The 18,908-nt window shown below is 42.2% G+C and overlaps 1 protein-coding gene across 2 annotated transcripts in view; it reads left to right on the top strand.

The window, feature by feature from the left end:
* Positions 1-18,908, top strand: part of HECTD4 (HECT domain E3 ubiquitin protein ligase 4) — a 336,354-nt gene that overhangs the window by 79,325 nt on the left and 238,121 nt on the right. For both annotated transcript variants that reach the window (XM_069754771.1, XM_069754778.1), the window contains exons 3-7: positions 7,522-7,611; positions 11,741-11,871; positions 12,654-12,762; positions 13,831-13,969; positions 17,831-18,001. In XM_069754771.1, coding sequence (XP_069610872.1) covers positions 7,522-7,611; positions 11,741-11,871; positions 12,654-12,762; positions 13,831-13,969; positions 17,831-18,001 — 640 coding nt within the window. The remainder of the gene's footprint in view (positions 1-7,521; positions 7,612-11,740; positions 11,872-12,653; positions 12,763-13,830; positions 13,970-17,830; positions 18,002-18,908) is intronic.

Here is an 18,908-nt window from a genome sequence, read left to right on the forward strand (position 1 = left end):
AGGGGGGTTCCATGGGTATGGCCAGTCTCGATAATCCTGACCACAGACGCAAGTCCTTGGGGGTGGGGGGCCCACCTAAACAGGCAAATTGCCCAAGGTCCTTGGTCAGTAGAAGAAAAAGACCTTACTTCAAACATGAAGGAGCTTTTAGCAGTTCAGTACGCCATCAATCATTTTTTAACTTCCCTCCGTTCCCACCACGTGAGAGTACTGACGGACAACAGGGTGGTAGTAGCATATTTAAACCATCAGGGAGGGACGAGGTCTCAATCCCTAATGAAAGTGACAAATTTCATCATGTCACAAGCAGAAGCCAACTTGTCCTCCCTGACAGCCCTTCACATAAAAGGGTCAGAAAATCAAACTGCAGATTTTCTAAGCAGAACCCAATTAAAACAGGGGGAATGGGAGTTAAATACAAGAATATTCAAACGCATAGTGGATCTTTGGGGGGCCCCGGATATAGATCTATTTGCAAACAATCAAAATCGGAAAACGGAGGCCTTCTGCTCGATAGATCCTCGGGGGAGTCCAGTGGCTATAGACGCGTTGTTAATTCCATGGAAATTCCATCTAGCTTATGTGTTTCCTCCGATAGCTCTAATTCCCTTAGTCTTGAAAAAAATCAGGGAGGACAGAGCCAAAGTGATATTGATAGCCCCGTTCTGGCCGAAAAGAGTATGGTTCCCATGGCTACGCCTAATGTCCATAGCGGATCCATGGGTACTCCCAGATATCCCAGACCTCCTGCATCAAGGGCCAGTGAATCACCCACAAATAAAAAGTTTACATATGACGGCCTGGCTTTTGAAAGGGAACTGTTAACAAAAAGGGGGTTTTCTTCAAATCTAATTTCTACCCTGCTGGCTAGTAGAAAACCTGTAACTACCAAAGCATACGGCAAGGTCTGGAAAAAGTTCCTATCCACATCAGCAGTTACTCTATCAGATCAGATGCCAATCCAGGAAATTCTAGAATTTCTGCAAAAAGGATTAGAGAAAGGCCTGGCAACAAACACCCTGAAAGTTCAGATTGCAGCATTGGGTGCCCTTTATAATCAGGATTTGGCGGGGAATCACTGGGTAAAAAGATTTATTAGAGCATCTACTAGGTCCAGACCAGTTATACATCTCACCGCTCCTCCCTGGGACCTGAACTTAGTCCTTTCAGCACTAACTAAGGCGCCGTTCGAACCTTTATCTCAGGCTTCACTAAAAATAATATCTTGGAAAACCTGTTTATTGGTGGCCCTAACCTCAGCTCGCAGGATTAGTGATCTGCAGGCCTTATCAGCCTACCCACCTCTAACACAAATATTAGATGACAGAGTAATCCTCAAAACTGACCCTTCTTACCTTCCCAAAGTGGCGTCAAAATTCCACAGATCTCAAGAGATAGCGTTACCATCTTTTTGCCCCAATCCAAAAAACAAAAAAGAGGAGGCTCTACACACTCTAGATGTAAAGAGATGTCTAACACACTATCTATCAGCCACAAGGGAGTGTAGAAAAGGGAGGGCTGTGTTTGTCTGCTTTCAGGGACCAAATAAGGGTCACAAGGCATCGAAAGCCACGTTGGCGAGGTGGGTAAGAGATGCCATCAAGATGTCATATACCTCTTCCGGAGAACAAGCTCCGGACACAATTAAGGCTCATTCAACCAGGTCGGTGGCAACCTCTTGGGCTGAACGTGGTGGAGCATCAATAGATCAAATATGTAGAGCAGCCACTTGGTCTTCCCCCTCTACATTCTTCAAGCACTATCAGCTTAATCTATCTTCTCCCTCAGACTTAACTTTTGGTAGGAGAGTTCTTGAGGCAGTGGTCCCACCCTAAAATTTTCATTCTCTGAAATTCTCTCGTTAGTGCCGTCATGGAGTAAGAGAATATCGTAGTTACTTACCGATAACGGTATTTCTCTGATCCCATGACTACACCTGTATATTCCCTCCCTTCACGTATGGGTGTCCACACTACTTATAAATTAAGTCACAAGGTGTGCATAAAAAAAAAAAAAAAAAAAAAAAATGTATGTATATATATATATATATATATATATATATATATATATATATATATATATATATATATATATATATATATATATATATATATATATATATATATATAGGAGCTTATATAAGTTATACAGTTATATTTTGTTGTGTAAAAATAACCAATTAAGTTACAGCAGAAATTCCCCGCAAGGCTCTGTAAACCAACTGAGGTGGAGGAGAGGTCCCGCCTTTTTAACCTGTGGGTTTCCTGTCCCTGAGGGCGGATCCCTCTCTCGTTAGTGCCGTAATGGGATCAGAGAAATACCGTTATCGGTAAGTAACTACGATATTTTTGCAGATTTCCCACTCCAAAATGCATTGGGAAGTGTCCGGAAAAAACCGCGGCAAAAACGCGTCAAAACCGCGGCAAAAACGCACTCGGTTTTCTTGCGGATTTCATGCAGAAAATGTCCGGAATTCTCAGGAATTTTCTGCATGAATTCCTGAACGTGTGCACATAGCCTAAGGCCGCTATTTGGTCATGAATTGCCATGGCAAACATCAGGACCACACAATTATGATCTGAGGGAGCCAATTGGGATAAAGAGGAAGCCCCCACACTCTGTTAACCATATATAATGATGTAGTCACTATTTACAGCAGCATCTAAGGGGTTAAACAGATTTGGACGGTGCAAACACTGATCATGGCTGATGCAGCAAGTTGTCAGCAATAGTGCACAGATGCTGGATTGTCACCTGTATGGGGATTCTATTCTCTTATATGTGAGGTCAGTTAAAAGACATATTGGCTGTCATTAAGGGGTTAAGCAGTGCCCCCAGTTGTATCCCAGTGTTTCATCTACTAGATTAAAGTTGTTGGGTGGTTCTTCAAAGGGAGAACATCAGGGATGAGATGATTCCACCTATATTAGTGTGTTACTTTATGAGCAAACTCCTACCCTTTAAATGGTAAGCCCTTACAAAGCGCATTAGCAAATATTGATGTAATAAGCTATAAAAACCCATTGACAAGATGCAATTATGGTTAAGACCTGAACAATTAGGAGTATACTTAACCACTTGGGAGCCACTCAACAACTTCAGACTTCGGAGAGGTGTCCTGTTCAATTTGCATTATCCAGTAATGGCACTGAGCTCTGTCACCTGATGACAGGTCCCCTGGAAGTGCGTCTTAACCCCTTCATGACCCAGCCTATTTTGACCTTAATGACCTGGCCGTTTTTTGCAATTCTGACCAGTGTCCCTTTATGAGGTAATAACTCAGGAACGGATCCTAACTGTTCGGAGATTATTTTTTTCGTGACATATTGGGCTTCACGATAGTGGTAAATTTAAGTCGATAATTTTTGCGTTTAATTGTGGGGAAAAAAATGGAAATTTGGCTAAAATTTTAAGAATTTCGCAATTTTTAAATTTTGAATTTTTATTGTTAAACGAGAGTTATGTGACACAAAATAGTTAATAAATAACGTTTCCCACATGTATACTTTACATCAGCACAATTTTGGAAACAATTTTTTTTGCTAGGAAGTTATAAGGGTTAAAATTTGACCAGCGATTTCTCATTTTTACAACGAAATGTACAAAGGCATTTTTTTTTAAGGACCACCTCACATTTGAAGTCAGTTTGAGGGGTCTATATGGCTGAAAATACCCAAAAGTGACACCATTCTAAAAACAGCACCCCTCAAGATACTCAAAACCACATTCAAGAAGTTTATTAACCCTTCAGGTGCTTCACAGCAGCAGAAGCAACATGGAAGGAAAAAATGAACATTTAACTTTTTAGTCACAAAAATGAGTTTTAGCAACAATTTTTTTATTTTCCCAAGGGTAAAAAGAGAAACTGGACCTCAAAAGCTGTTGTACAATTTGTCCTGAGTACGTCGATACCACATATGTGGAGGGGAACCACTGTTTGGGTGCATGACACGGCTCGGAAGGGAAGGAGCGCCATTTGACTTTTTCAATGAAAATTCGCTCCAATCTTTAGCGGACACCATGTCGCGTTTGGAGAGCCCCTGTGTGCCTAAATATTGGAGCTCCCCCACAAGTGACCCCATTTTGGAAACTAGACCCCCCAAGGAATTTATCTAGATATGTGGTGAGCACTTTGAACCCCCAAGTGCTTCACAGAAGTTTACAACGCAGAGCCGTGAAAATAAAAAATAATTTTCTTTCCTCAAGAATAATGTTTTAGCAAGCAATTATTTATTTTCACAAGGGTAACAGGAGAAATTAGACCCCAATAGTTGTTGCCCAGTTTGTCCTGATTATGCTGGTACCCCATATGTGGGGGTAAAATACTGTTTGGGCGTACGTCGGGGCTCGGAAGGGAGGGAGCACCATTTGACTTTTTGAGCGCAAGATTGGCTGGAATAAATGGTGGCGCCATGTTGTGTTTGGAGACCCCTGATGTGCCTAAACAGTGGAAACCCCTCAATTCTACCTCCAACACTAACCCCAACACATCCCTAACCCTAATCCCAACTCTAGCCATAACCCTAATCACAACCCTAACCCCAACACACCCCTAACCCTAATGCCAACCCTAACCACAACCCTAACCCCAACACACCCCTAACCATAACCCTAACCACAAGCCTAATCTTAAACCTAATTCCAACCCTATCTCTAATTCCAACCCTAACCCTAAGGCTATGTGCCCACGTTGCGGATTCGTGTGAGATTTTTCCGCACCATTTTTGAAAAATCCACTGGTAAAAGGCACTGCGTTTTACCTGCGGATTTACCGCGGATTTCCAGTTTTTTTTGTTTGTGCGAATTTCACCTGCGGATTCCTATTGAGGAACAGGTGTAAAACGCTGCGGAATCCGCACAAAGAATTGACATGCTGCGGAAAATACAACGCAGCGTTTCCTCGCGTTTTTTCCGCACCATGGGCACAGCGGATTTGGTTTTCCATAGGTTTACATGGTACTGTAAACCTGATGGAAAGCTGCTACGGGTCCGCAGCAGTTTCCTATGAGTTTACAGTTCAATGTAAACCTATGGGAAACAGAAAACGCTGTGCACATGCTGCGGAAAAAACTGCGTGGAAACGCAGCGGTTTACATTCCATAGCATGTCACTTCTTTCTGCGGATTCCGCAGCGGTTTTACAACTGCTCCAACAGAAAACCGTAGTTGTAAAACCGCAGTGAAATCCACAGAAAAACCGCGGTAAATCCGCAGCGGTTTTGCACTGCGGATTTTTCAAATCCGCCGCGGAAAAATCCACATAGGACTAGAATACGTGTGCACATAGCCTAACCCTAACCCTAGTTTCATTTACTATTTTTTTTTTTTTATTTTGATCACTGTGATTGGTTCTATCACAGTGATCAAAATGTACAATGAGCGAATCAGCCTGCCGGCAGATTCGGCGGGCGCACTGCGCATGATCCCGCCATTTTGGAAGATGGCGGCGCCCATGGAGAAGACGGATGGACACCGGGAGGCTTGGTAAGTATGAAGGGGTGGGGAGGAGCAGGAAGGTTGGATCGGAGCACGGGGGAGCGGACAGGAGGACGGAGTGGAGCGCAGCACAGGACGGAGGACTGGAGAGGAGATCGGTGGCGGGGGGCAGATCAGGTTTTCCAGCCATGGCCGATGATATTGCAGCATCGGTCATGGCTGGATTGTAATATTTCACCACTTTTCATAGGTGAAATATTACAAATTGCTCTGATTAGCTGTTGCACTTTCAACAGCCAATCAGAGCGATCGTAGCCAAGTGGGGGCAAAGCCACAACCCCCCCCCCTCCCGGGCTAAAGTACCACTCCCCCTGTCCCTGCAGATCGGGTGAAATTGAAGTTAACCCTTTCACCCGATCTGCAGGGACGCGATCATTCTGTGACACAGCATATGCGTCACACGTCGGATTGGCACCGACTTTCATGACGCATATGCTGTCACAGGTCCCCCTTTAAGCCAATTCTTTAACCCCTTCCCGACCTATCAGCACATACATGCTGTCCAAACTGTGGGCAGCATGTATCAGCTACTGGCTGTATGACCACAGCCTTGTATGTTTGTCTCTGAAATGTTGCAGCACAGTCGTACAGGCGCCTCCCTGGCAGCTTCTCCCGCCTGCTGACAGTGACAGGCAAGGCTCTGCCTATACACGGGTCAGTCACTGTCAGTGGGCGAGGAGAAGGTTGTTAGATTTTAATACTTCAGAAACTCTGACTATGCGCTTGTCTAGCAAGTGTAGTGCATTGGTAGCTGTGAAGAGGCTGTGACCCACAAAGTTCAAACATAAGTCTCTTTAATATGTTGTCTTCACACAGAAAAGGTTCCAGTCCACACAAATGCATATAACTTCAATGCATATAACTTCAATGCATATAACTTCAATGCATATAACTTCAGTGTTCAATTTACACCAGTTCATAACAGCATCCTTTAGATTGCAGTCACTACACACGCTAGTCCTCCTCTGACTAGTTCCATGGGTGTCCCTCACCGCTGTATCACCGTCTCTACTCACAGCCGTACACAGACCTTGACATCCTCCTGTCTGCAGCTTTGACACGTCAGTCCTTCCTTCGGGCACAGGACAGTGTACCTCCGGTTCACCTCTGGGCACAAGACCTGTCCACATCTGTGACAAGTCATCATGGACAGCAGCACCACTGTGTATGCTGTGGGTTGTCAGGCCTCACTCTGACCCTGAGACTCCTCAGCCTCAACTCTCAAACCTCTCTATACTACAGGGCTTTTAACAATTGTAATCACAGCTACACCTGCGACTGTAATGCCCCCTCACAGCCTCACTACGCCTCTGTGCGCATCCTGGGGAGAACAAACAGTGCCCCCTAGCTGTAACAGGGGTCACTGCCTCACACAGGGCAACTATGATTGACAGATGCCCTTCCCCCATACTAGACCATTGCACTGCTCACTGTGTATAAGGGAGATGGTTACATGTGTTTTCTACCACTCAATTCGCACAGGGGCCTTTGTGGGGGTCACAATATATATCTGTAGCTGTTGGCCATAAATGTATAACTGATGGATAGGTGGTATCTTCTTTGAGACAAATCCTGTGATAGCTGATGTAGACGGCACAGCCGCCGAGCTCTGTGATTGTCTGCAGTGCTATCAATTTAGAGCTACAGACAAACAATCGAAAATGGGGAAACGTCAGAGACACAGGGAGGGTAACTAAAGTACAGTTGCTGTGTTTTTTTTTTTTTTGTTTGTTTGTTTTTTTTACTGAGCAGTTTTTCTCTACAATAGTTTACTGAAACTGGAGAACTCCTTTTTTTAGGCTTTTTTTTCTTTTTTTTCTGTCAAGAACCATGTGTACATACTATAGTATTTTACGTATATATCACAAACCTAAACAACATTTGTTCTCACTCTACTGTTACTTGTGGTCCTGTATGAAGGTTACACTAGTGCAACAATGGTATATAACCTGAAGGTTTTTCATAATGTTTGTTTTCTAATGTATGTTTTTTGTTGTTTCTTAATTTTGATTTTGTTGCATTTTAGAGGATCTTTGAAAACGTTCATTCACACTGTACACTTGCTACAGAAACAGACTGATTTAGGATCCCTGCCTGTGGCAGATGTATTGTATAGGTGAGTACAACTGATATATATATTTTAGGAGTGTATGTTTGCGTATTAGAGATGAGCAAACATGCGCGCGAAAAATACAGCCGCAACATTTAATATTGTAGGGTTTCCGCTCTCAGGTAGGCATTAGGTAGCTTTCATACAGGCACTAGATTCTTGCATTAGCCAAGCACCACAGACCCTGGCTACTCATTCACGGCTGAGTACTTGAAGTTTGATGTACATGGCCTCTCTCCTCAGAGAAAGTTTGGCTTCTCTCGCTCTCAAGCTCCACCAAAAATACACTCTGGTCAACTTCACCCCATCTGACTAAGTTGAAGGGCTAGCCTTGATATATGCCGGGCTCACCAGTTGTTCTCATGATCTGATCAGAAATTGTAGAACTAGGATGTAACCCTAGCCTACCTTTTTATAACTATTTTATTTGTCTTTTTCTGAGTTCCTCTCACAAATGAGCACATGAAAGATAATGTTTAGGGAACCACACACAGTGCTCAGAATAAATGAGTACAGCACAATAGATTTTTCAGAATCAACAAATGTGAGCCATTGATTTCCAAGCAAGAGGATTGGCATGTAAGGATGCCGTCCACGATGGAAGCCTCTCTGAAAGTCGATGCACAAAGAAGCCGGCCTACAATTTGCCAGGGCACATGCTGAAAAATATGAAGACTACTGGGACCCTTTACTCCTGAGTGATCAGATCAAGATAAATGTTTTTGAAACTGATGGTTTCAAAATTGTATGGCGTTGCAATGGTGAGGAGTATAAAGAAAAATGCATGGCGCCTACAGTGAAACGTGGTGGTGGCAGTGTCCTTATGTGGGGCTGCATGCTGGTGTTAAGGAGATACATTTCAATGATGGTATCAGGAATTCACAGATGTACTTCTCTGTTTTGAAAAAGATGATGCTACCATCACTCCATGCCCTTGGTAGATGTCCTCTTTTCCAACATGACAGTGATCCGAAACACACATCTAAGGCCACAGTTGTATTTGCGAAGAACAGGTTGAAAGTAATTCAATGGCCAAGTATGTCTCCTGATCTGAACCCAATCGAACACCTGTGAGGAATACTAAAGAGACAAGTTGAGTATAAATCTCCATCCAGCATCCATGCTCTAAAAGAGGTTGTTCTTGATGAATGGAAAAAGAAATATGTTGCCATATGTCGCCAACTGTTCATTCCATGCCTAGAAGACTTGTTGCTATCCTTAAAAATCGTGACGTTTAGACAATACACTAGATGTAGTAGTTTTGATGTGGGGTGTATTCATTTTTGAATCAACTAATTTGATTAAAACTGAACATTCAGTAATTAAAGTTAACCTTTTTCATGTTGGGAGCTAAAAAATTGTTTTATCAAGCTCAGTTTTATCAAAATGTTGGAAATTGTTCTTGTGTTGTGAGTGATTGATTGGAATCTTTTCAAAGGAAGTGTACTCATTTATGCTAAGCACTGTGTAAGTGTGTATGGTAATATATATATTACTGTATATTTTTCGGATTAGAAGATGCACTTTTTTCCCCCCAAATTTGGGGGGGAAATGGGGGTGCGTCTTATAATGCAGATATACCTTACCGGCCGTGGTGGAGCAGGGTCCCTGCTGGAGGAGGCAAGAGTGGAGCGTTACTGGAGGCTGGGATGACGGGGTGTTTGGATGTGCGCTTCCGGTGTTCGGTGGTGCCGGAGCTCTGCCGACATTTTGTGAAAGCCCCAGAGCCCCCACACTTCCATGGTTTACTATGCGGTGGACTGCGGGAGAATGGCTGCCGGAGGCGGCGCATGCGCAGATGGAGATCTCGGCAGTGAGATCTCAATCTCCTGAGATTTTGGTCCAGAGATCTACATCTGCAAGAGCAGGAATCCCTCCCTAGTGCAATGTGTGTATGTATGGGAGACATCACTTGCAGCTAGCCTTTTCCCACCAACTCAGCATCAATGCAAATTAAAGTTCGGTCATGGAGAAGGGAAAACCAGTGAAAATCCAGGTTAAAAGTTACTTAAGGGTCTGAAATTTGTTTTATTCTCAAAGTATATAAAAAATGGAAAGTTTATTCTGAATAGTTACTTGAAAGAAAGTACAGTTGTCATTCAGCGCAATAGCGGTTACTTGTTCTGTCATGCAGCCAGCATGTTCTTGCCTTTGTTTTAGATCTTATATTTCTTATGATTTACAATCATGGCTGAAAGCATTGGCTACACTTATACACGGTTAGAGCATTACATCTTGTATGATGAGTAGAAATAGCCCGCAGAGTTATACTTCGTCTTTCTGTAATTTGGAAGGTTTGACAACCCTGCTGAGCGCAGTACATAATACTGAGCTCAGTATTTTATTTACTTGGCTAATTTACTTGACTTTCTTGAAATTAACAAACTGTGAATCTTTAGCCTGAGAACCCTGCTAACAGTCATTGGATGGAAACATTCTTATTTTGTTCCAAAGGTGACATTGTAAAAATCCTTTGTAGACAATGAACAGTGGCCCAAATGTCTATTGTCCTGGAGCTGGGAATCTGCCACCCCCTGAGCTATTACTATGGGCATAGGGGTAGTAGAATGGTTAAACCAGTCTTACTGGTATGCCTCATCGCTGTGGTCTAGATGTTGAGAAGAGCAGTTTTAATATTAATGAACTCTTCTAGGCTCCGGGGTGTGCGGTTCCTGGAAGAAATCCCTGCCTCCTGACTTCATTATTATTGCACCCCCTGCCATGTACCTCATACTGTGAAGTATACCGTGGCACAGCTTGTGTTGGTGCTCAAATAGGTTCCCACACCAGAGTAATAATAAATGATATTTGGCACTCGACTTCTGAACGTGTGATGATTAGAAACTTTATTTGCAGTCAAGGAAAAAGTTTCGGTCTTACATTAACCTTCGTCAATACACTGCAATAATGAAACAAAATGATAACAGAATGGCAGAACAGAAAGAAACAAAAATATTCACTACATATACAATCATGTCGATCAATATGATAAAACAATAACGTTAAATCAATGGTGCAATCATGGTGACGAAAAGGATAGGGTAAGAAATGAAGGGTAGGGTACATATCAAACTGCTCATGTGTAATCCGTATAAAGGTTGGAACCGCCTATGATAATGTGAATTATGTGTTAGTTTCCCAAAAAAATAGGTGAGTGGCACAGTAAAATTATTAGGGAAACTTACAGGGAATTGTTCCTGGTTTGTTATGGGAAAGGTCATACAAACTCTTTGCAGATGTTGTCCTTGGTGGGATTTGAACCCAGGACCCCAGAGCTACAAAGCAACAGCGCTAACCCCGATCCACCATGCTGCCCAGTTCACGGCATGTGTCTGTCTCCTCTTATACACTAGATTGTGGGGTAATACCACTTGTCAGATGCATGAGCATTCATCTGACAACCATCTCCCTCGCCCACACCTATAAACGCCACAATATATGCTCAGCCTGCTGTTCTCTGCGCTGCCTGATGTCTGATGGTGGCACTAAGTAGGTAAAAAATATAACGAGGGGTGCTGCAGTATTACACCAGCTCTGTGTTCCCCCTCATTCTCCGGATTGGTGGGTGTATTAGAATCTGGGGAAAACAAAACCCACTCTTAACTCACTGGCAGCAAGTAACAATAGGAGCTGTAAAGTATAATAGCAAATTTTAGCTTTTTGTTATACGGTAAAAACCTTCAGTCTCATAAGACTAAGTAATAATAAAACCGAAGCCTTTCATCCTATTTTGCTGTAGTGCTTTTTTTCCCCTCCAGTCATTCGCAGTAACGGCCATCACTCATCTCGATCCTTTGAAGCGCTGAATACTATTTTACTCTTTGATACATTTTAGACACATCTCTCTGGCCCAAGACAAGTATTGATTATTTCTTTTGCTATTTGTTTAATGTTAGAGGCAGCATCCTATTACATTCGGGCAATAAAAGCCTTATTATGAAGTACATGCATAGCACGGCCATAGCACAGCTGGTGTTCTGCGTCGATGAATTATGAATGCTTGCTTATCTAGTGGGTTCACCTTCTCACTTTTCTTTGTGCTTTCTTTGATTTATTCATTTTCAACTTCCATCTTGCCTAGCAAACTGCAGACCGATCATGCTGGTAAGCTTGTTCTGCCTTTCATTTTCTGAAGGTTGCTGCTTCTGGAAGGAGGGCCGGGATCTCCCTCTTGTTTACTAGGAAGTAAGCACATTGTATCCTGGGGCTTTGAGGATATGCTTCCAGCTCCTGAAGGGACCAGTGGCTCAAACAATGAAAACAAAGGTAAATTATCATGGCTGACAATATAGAATGAAATCACTTTGAGTGTACTAGAAATCTGTTTGCATTATATTCCTCATTTTTGGGCTGCTTTATGATCAGATAAATAACCGATGTTGACAGGCATGGTCTAACCTATTTTCGAAGGCAGCGTATTATGGAAGTTCCCTAGTGAAACACAGATGAGTAATAAAATAACAGTGAAAAAAGTTCATTTTAAATTACATTCAAGGTAAAACTTATACTACAGAAAAAAAATGTGTTGGAACAGGTTTTCTTCCCATTCTCCCCAGAAAGGGATAATATAAGTTTATCAAAAATATATATGTACCACTGAATGGTGCTATTTTCAAATACAAGTAAAAAAAAAAAACCCAAGTCCTCGTATAGTTGTCAGCAGAAGAATAAAGTTATGATTTCTGTAATCCAAGGATAAAAAAACTTGGAAGAAAGCCTTCATGCTTTTCTGGAAAAAAACAATTTAAAGCTTACTCTCCAGTACATAGTGCATTATGTTCAATTCCTTAATTATGTTTAAAATTTGCCCAATGTCTCCAGATAAGGGTAGATTGATCTGCTAATGTTGTGGTTGCCCACAGCAGATCAATTGGCCATGTTGTACACTGGTGTAAACCGTTATGAAGCTATAAGAAGCAGTGAGTATAGTCCTTTCCCGTGCTATCCCTCTACCCTCTCTGTGAGTTTTCATATATTAAAAATTAAAAGCACGTGGTTGAAAACTTGTACAAAACTCTTCCTTCTATCTCATTTTCTTTTTATTACAGATGCAGACTTGGGTCGCTGCCTTGCATCTGATGGACTTTACCTATATACAACTAATTCAGTGGGAAGAGGCCTAAGTAAACTTGGCTCCGGACTACATGGCACTTTACGGTAAGTTCATTGACGATGTGTATCTCTTACTCTGCCCAGACGTCATGGATTTCCACACTACTCATTGGAATAACTTCTTCTTAATCTTGTAAAGTAAAACAATCTCTGCTGTGTGGGTGGAGGCTTAGGCTGGATTCAAATGAAGTGTGTCCTCCTCAATCTTGGTTGCACTGGGGGCTTCCATCTGAATGGTGGTGGTTGAGGATTCAGCCAAACTCCTTGATTTTGAAGACTTCCCAACTGTGTTTGGCATAAGAGATGGTCACCACTGTGAGGAAGTCAATGGCTCAGTTGAAGGATCTGGTTTTTAGGAATTTGGGCACTGGTTCCCGACCGAGTCATGGGCAGAACCGCAGACGTGGTCTGAATCCTACCTTAGGTTTTATATCTATTAGCAATTTTTCAGCTGCAAGACCTAACTGCAGAAAAACATCTTGGCAGATAACTTTTTTGGCAGGTATCTGCTTTTTATTATTCTTATTAGGAAAAGATGCTGACTGTCAGCAGATGATGTGCATTGGCATTTTTGGCCATCCTTTATCTCTAGTGTATGGTCAGGCTAGCAATAGGGTATGCCCCCATTTCTGAGCACTGTAAAATTGCTATTTAGAGATTTCCAGCTTGCTCAGACCTCTGAAAAATGTCATAAATTGTCTAGGGCTTTTTAACTATAGGCAAGCATTGAGATTTTGTGAAAGTCATGGTTGCCTTAACCGATGATGAATTGCAAATTGTTGCCCTTAGTTCACTAATGCCCACAGTCTGTAAATGGGAAAATACAATGAACCTGTATTCTTAAGTTCATTGCTGATAAAAACTAAAAGTAAGGAAAAATAACATAAACTGATAGAATAAAGATATGAAATGCAATCACCCACTCAGAATATACAATCTACAGACCCCTTGCTTCCGGTTATTGCCAGGCATATGGTTTTTTGCTTTTAGATCTACCCAGGTATTGTATTATTTATTACACGGTTGCTGTGCAAAACTTGTTGTATACTAGAATCTGCGAGCACCAATGGGTCTGTTCATTGGATGTACTTAAATATAGAAATTCGTTTTCAGGGGGTTTGTCTACTGTCGAAATGAAGAGCTGGAAGCCGGCTGGATTGCGTATGGAAGTGGAAAGCTGCTGCACCGACCAGCGTCTTTTGACAACAAGCCTCATTTTCTTTTCCAAATAATTGATGAGTACACATTACAGGTAACTCTGAAACCTAGAAAGCACCGCTGTCTCTTGTCGGTTTGAATACCTAGCCATAACTGTAAAACAGAGGTGTCAAACTGCATTCCTCGAGGGCCTCAGACCATGCGTGTTTTCAAGACTTCCTTTGCATTGCACAAGGTGCTGGAATCATTCTGTGCAGGTGATTAAATTATCACCTGTGCAATACAAGGAAATCCTGAAAACATGACCTGTTTGCGGCCCTCGAGGAATGCAGTTTGACACCTCTGCTGTAAAAGTTCTTTTTTTATAACAATCTCATAGCAGAGGGTGCAATAGAATAATATCTTTAAAAAATCCTGTTTGGTATGGTGAACATATGGTTGTGGATGAAGTCAGTTCTCACTTCCAGAATGAAGTTATGGGCTAGGTTGAATTCTTTATGGCTGCCCCACCAGCAAGCTCCAATCTATTTTATGGGAGGTTGTATGCTATGTCTTATCTAATTCCCATTTACTGACTCACTATAGTTTACCATTAACAACGGAGACCTCACCTGATTTACAGTGAGCTATCTTGGTTCATAAACCTTTTCTCTTGCATATTTATGGAGTGGGTCCATTTTACAGACAACCAACCAACAGTTGTAAGACATTTTCATTGAGACTTTGTTCATGGGCCCAGTAAATAAAGCTACTCTGGCAACTCACGTTATAGTACAAAATTACATTGTAGGCACTGATGTTACTTAAATTGACTTTTTGTGTTGAGACTGTGTAAAAACAAAAAAAAATTAAAACCATTTGTCCACTAAAAACCATCCCCACCAATCTAGTTTAACCATTTACCTTGTATCAGTAATATGCCTGATTGTAAGATATTAGTGAATCCAGATATAAAGCCTGTTTTTGGATAGTGCCATATTCTTAGCCAAAAGGCTAGAATTTAAAATATTATTTTTACAGACCAATAATTGCAAATTTTTTTCCGTTAAATACCCTGTAAAGCCGTAAAGTTTTGCTCTTCATTGCCGAGATTTTCACGTTTGTTTATGGAGTGTATGATGAGACATCCCAGGTTGTAGTTCAGCTTGGCATTACTTTAGTGTTCTCTGTGGGTGTATGCTTTCACCACTCCCTCCCAGAAGCTGCCAGTAACAGCTCAACAGCTGATCTATGAGGTTCAGGCACTGCCATCTGGGAGGAAGGTGTGAAAGTCTACGCCCCCAGAGGAGCCTCCTGAACAATCACCAAGTTGCATTACAGTGGTTTGCAAACGTATTCAACCCCCCATTGGCATGTTTCATGTTTTGCTACTTCACAAGCTGGAATTTTACTTTTTTAGGGTGTATTCAGTTCATGTATAGAACATGCCTACAATTGTGAACATTTGATTTTATTTTTATTGGAAAACAAACAACAAATAGGGCAAAATAGCTGGAAACTTGTGTGTATATCTATTCACCCCCCTAAAGTCAGTACGTTGAAGAGCCTCCTTTTGCATCAATTACAGCTGCAAGTCGTTTGGGTTAAGTCTCTGATCTTTCCACATTTTGCCTCTGGGATTTTTTCCGTTTCCTCAAGGCAAAAAACTATTCCAGCTCCTTTAAGGTTAGATGGTTTCCTCTGGTTAACAGCAATCTTCAAGTCTGACCACAGATTCTGAATTGGGTTAAGGTCTGGGCTTTGACCAGTCTACTCCAAAACATTTACACGTTTCCCCTTAAACCACTCGAATGTTGCTTTACCAGTATGCTTTGTCAGTCTTGTTGGAAGGTGAACCTCTGTCCCTGTCTCGCATCCGCCGCCTGCCTGAAACAGGTTTTGCTCAAGAATATCCCTGTATTTCGCAACATCCTTCTTCCACTTGACTGGGACTATTTTCACTGTTCCTGCTGCCGAAAAACATCCCCACAGCAAGATGCTGCCACCACCGTGTGTCATGGTGTTTTAAGGAGAGGAGCTGCTGTGTTTTGGCACCAGACATAGCGTTTACCTTGGTGGCCAAAGAGTTAAAGTTTGGTCTCAGCTGACCACAGCACCTTCCTCCATACATTTGGGGAGTTTACCACATCTTTTGGAAAACTCAAAACGAGCCTTACAATTTTGTGTGCAATGAAAGGGTTTTTTCTGCCCACTCTTCCATAAAGGCCACCACTATGGAGTGTATGGCTTATTGTGGTCATATGGACAGATACTCCCGTTTCTGCTCTGGACTCTGCAGCTCTTTCATTGTTACCTTTGGTCTCTGTGGTGCCTCACTGATTAATGCCCTCCTTGCCCAGGCTGAGAGTTTTGGTGGACGGCCCTCTCTTGGCAAGTGTGTTGTGGTACCATGTTCTTTCCATTTGATAATGGATTTGATGGTGCTCCGGGGATCATCAGAGATTGGGATGTTTCTTTTTATAACCCAACTCTGACTTGTACTTCTCAATAACTTTGTCCGTGACTTGTTTGGAGATCTCCTTGGCCTTCATGGTGTCTTGCTGAACGGTGTTGCAGCCTCTGTGGTTTCAGAAAGGGTAAAGTATATACTGACAGACTATGTGACAGATTACACACAGGTGTTCGTCCTTTCTCTAAGCATGTGACTTATGAAGGTAATTGCTTGCACCAGAAATGTTTAGGGGCTTCAAAGCAAAAGAGGTAAATACATATGCATGTGCCAATGATTATATTTTTCTCATTTCACCAACTTAGATTATTTAGTATCTCATGCATCTCGCACAAATCTGATGTAAAAAATATTTAAACACAGGTTGCAATGTAACAAAATAGGTAAACAGTCGAGAGGGTGAATACTTTCGCAAGTCACCGAACAAGCAGAAATTGCACATACTATGCTTTAAATGCAATACTCATGAATACTTCTACAATGGCGTGATAAAACTGGTGGAGCTTAGGAATCTTTGCAAAGAATTTAACCCAATTTTCTTCAGCTAGTGACAGATCATCTTTAATGTATCCCATTTTACTACAGCACCGAAGTCCAAGATATTTTGGATTCTCTACATTTGCCCTTCATCAATTACAGAGCAGCATGAATGGATTCATGGGTTTTACATTAACTCTTTCCTTTGTCATGCTCTTACTGTTCTGCCAGAGCGCCTGTTTATAAAAGCGTACATGACATTGCGTTACGCCTTTAAGCCCAAAAGTGCTGAGTCTTCTGTTGTTTCAGCAGTTTAAAATTAACTTTTTGCTGAACGTGTAGCAATTTGATATGCCAGCTAAAGAAGGACCCTTGTCATAAGAAAGCACAATATAATAATAGCCACCCTTACAAAAGCAAATTGCTATGCACTATTGTATGTTTCCTCACACTGTAGAAGATACATCTTAAGGAGACTGCTGACATGGCTGTGTTATACTGGGGGCTTTACTAGGAAATGGGAAAAGAAGAAGAAATGAAAAAAGGATGACATTAAAATAAGAAAAATACTTTGATAACAAACATGTCTTGAAGTAGACACAGACGGGCATACACCAAGGAGGTGCTGAATAGTGATGAGCGAGTGTGCTCTCGGGTAAGGTGTTATCTGAGCGTGCCCGAGTGCTAATAGTGTCTTCGGCGTTCTCAAATACTATGTTCGAGTCCCCGCGGCTGTTTGACAGCTGAAACACACGCAGTGATTGCCTGTTTGAAAGGACAATCCCTGCGTGTGTTGCGGCTGTCAAACAACTGCGAGACGTGCAGCCACGGAGACGCTACAATAGTATTGGAGCACGCCGAAGACACTCTATTAGCACCGCGCATGCTCGGATAACACCTTACCCCCGAGCACGCTCGCTCATCACTAGTCCTGACCCCTCGTTCTTCCTGGGATTGAATGGAGCAGTTTGGTCATGTGATATGTATCTATGCCTAATGGTAAATTTGGTTGATTTTGTTTTTCCTTAGATCTCTCAGATAATCACCATGCCAGCCAATCATTTTCCTGTTGGGAGCAACATGACGACTGTACACTTATGCTCTGATGGCTCTTATTTCTACTGGATCTGGTCTCCAGCCAGTCTAAACGAAAAGACTCCAAAGGGCCACTCCATTTTCATGGACATCTTTGAACTAAATGTGAGACACTTGATGACATTTGACAAGTTTTCTTTCTATGCGCAGTATAGTAATATTTTGTCGTAGATGCCACTATTATGCATATATTTTGTATGGTTGTTCTCTGGTTCAGATTGGCCCACAGGAGAATCCTTTGGTGGGCCACTACCCTCTTATATGAGCAACACTTGGCACCATCTCCTTTAGGGTATGTGCACACATTGCGGATTCCATTGTGGATTTTTCTGTGCAGATTTTGCAGAATCCGCAGGTAAAACGCCCTGCGTTTCTGCGCAGAATTTTCCACAGCATGTGCACTGCGGATTTGGTTTTCCATACGTTTACATGGTACTGTACACCGCATGGAAAACTGCAACGGATCAGCAGGGCCAAATCCGCAACGTGTGCACAGAACCTTATTCACTATGTAGAGACAGAGGCAGCATCTTATTCATGTAACAATCTACCCAGCTCATTATGTATAAAGTTGTGATTGAGGACAATGTCACATTTACATGTAGCTGAAAAGTGTGGCCCTGGAGTTGGTTACTAGAGGGCCCTTGGCACTCCAGTCCAACAGTGGTTGTACTGATGAAATACGTCAAAATAAAAACAAAAAATATATATTTATTATTATTATTTAGACACACCGTTTTAATTGGACAAAGTATGATGGGTTTTATGTCCTATATTGCACAGCTGACATCTGCCTCTGCGGTCATCGATCAGTGTGCTCTCCAAGCTCTGCTGTTCACTTCTTTAATGCCACTGTCAATAGCTGACAGCCTGGATGTTAGTTTGGGCGCCTATCGGCCCTCCTGAGGAGTGCTTGCCTGATGACTTGGTATTACAGCCAGGAGCCGACTGAAGGCCCCCCCCCCCCCATACCTGTCATGTAATCTCTTTGACATCCAGACATCTGCGTCAT

Source organism: Ranitomeya imitator, chromosome 1 (assembly GCF_032444005.1).
Source record: "Ranitomeya imitator isolate aRanImi1 chromosome 1, aRanImi1.pri, whole genome shotgun sequence".
Lineage (NCBI taxonomy): Eukaryota > Metazoa > Chordata > Amphibia > Anura > Dendrobatidae > Ranitomeya > Ranitomeya imitator.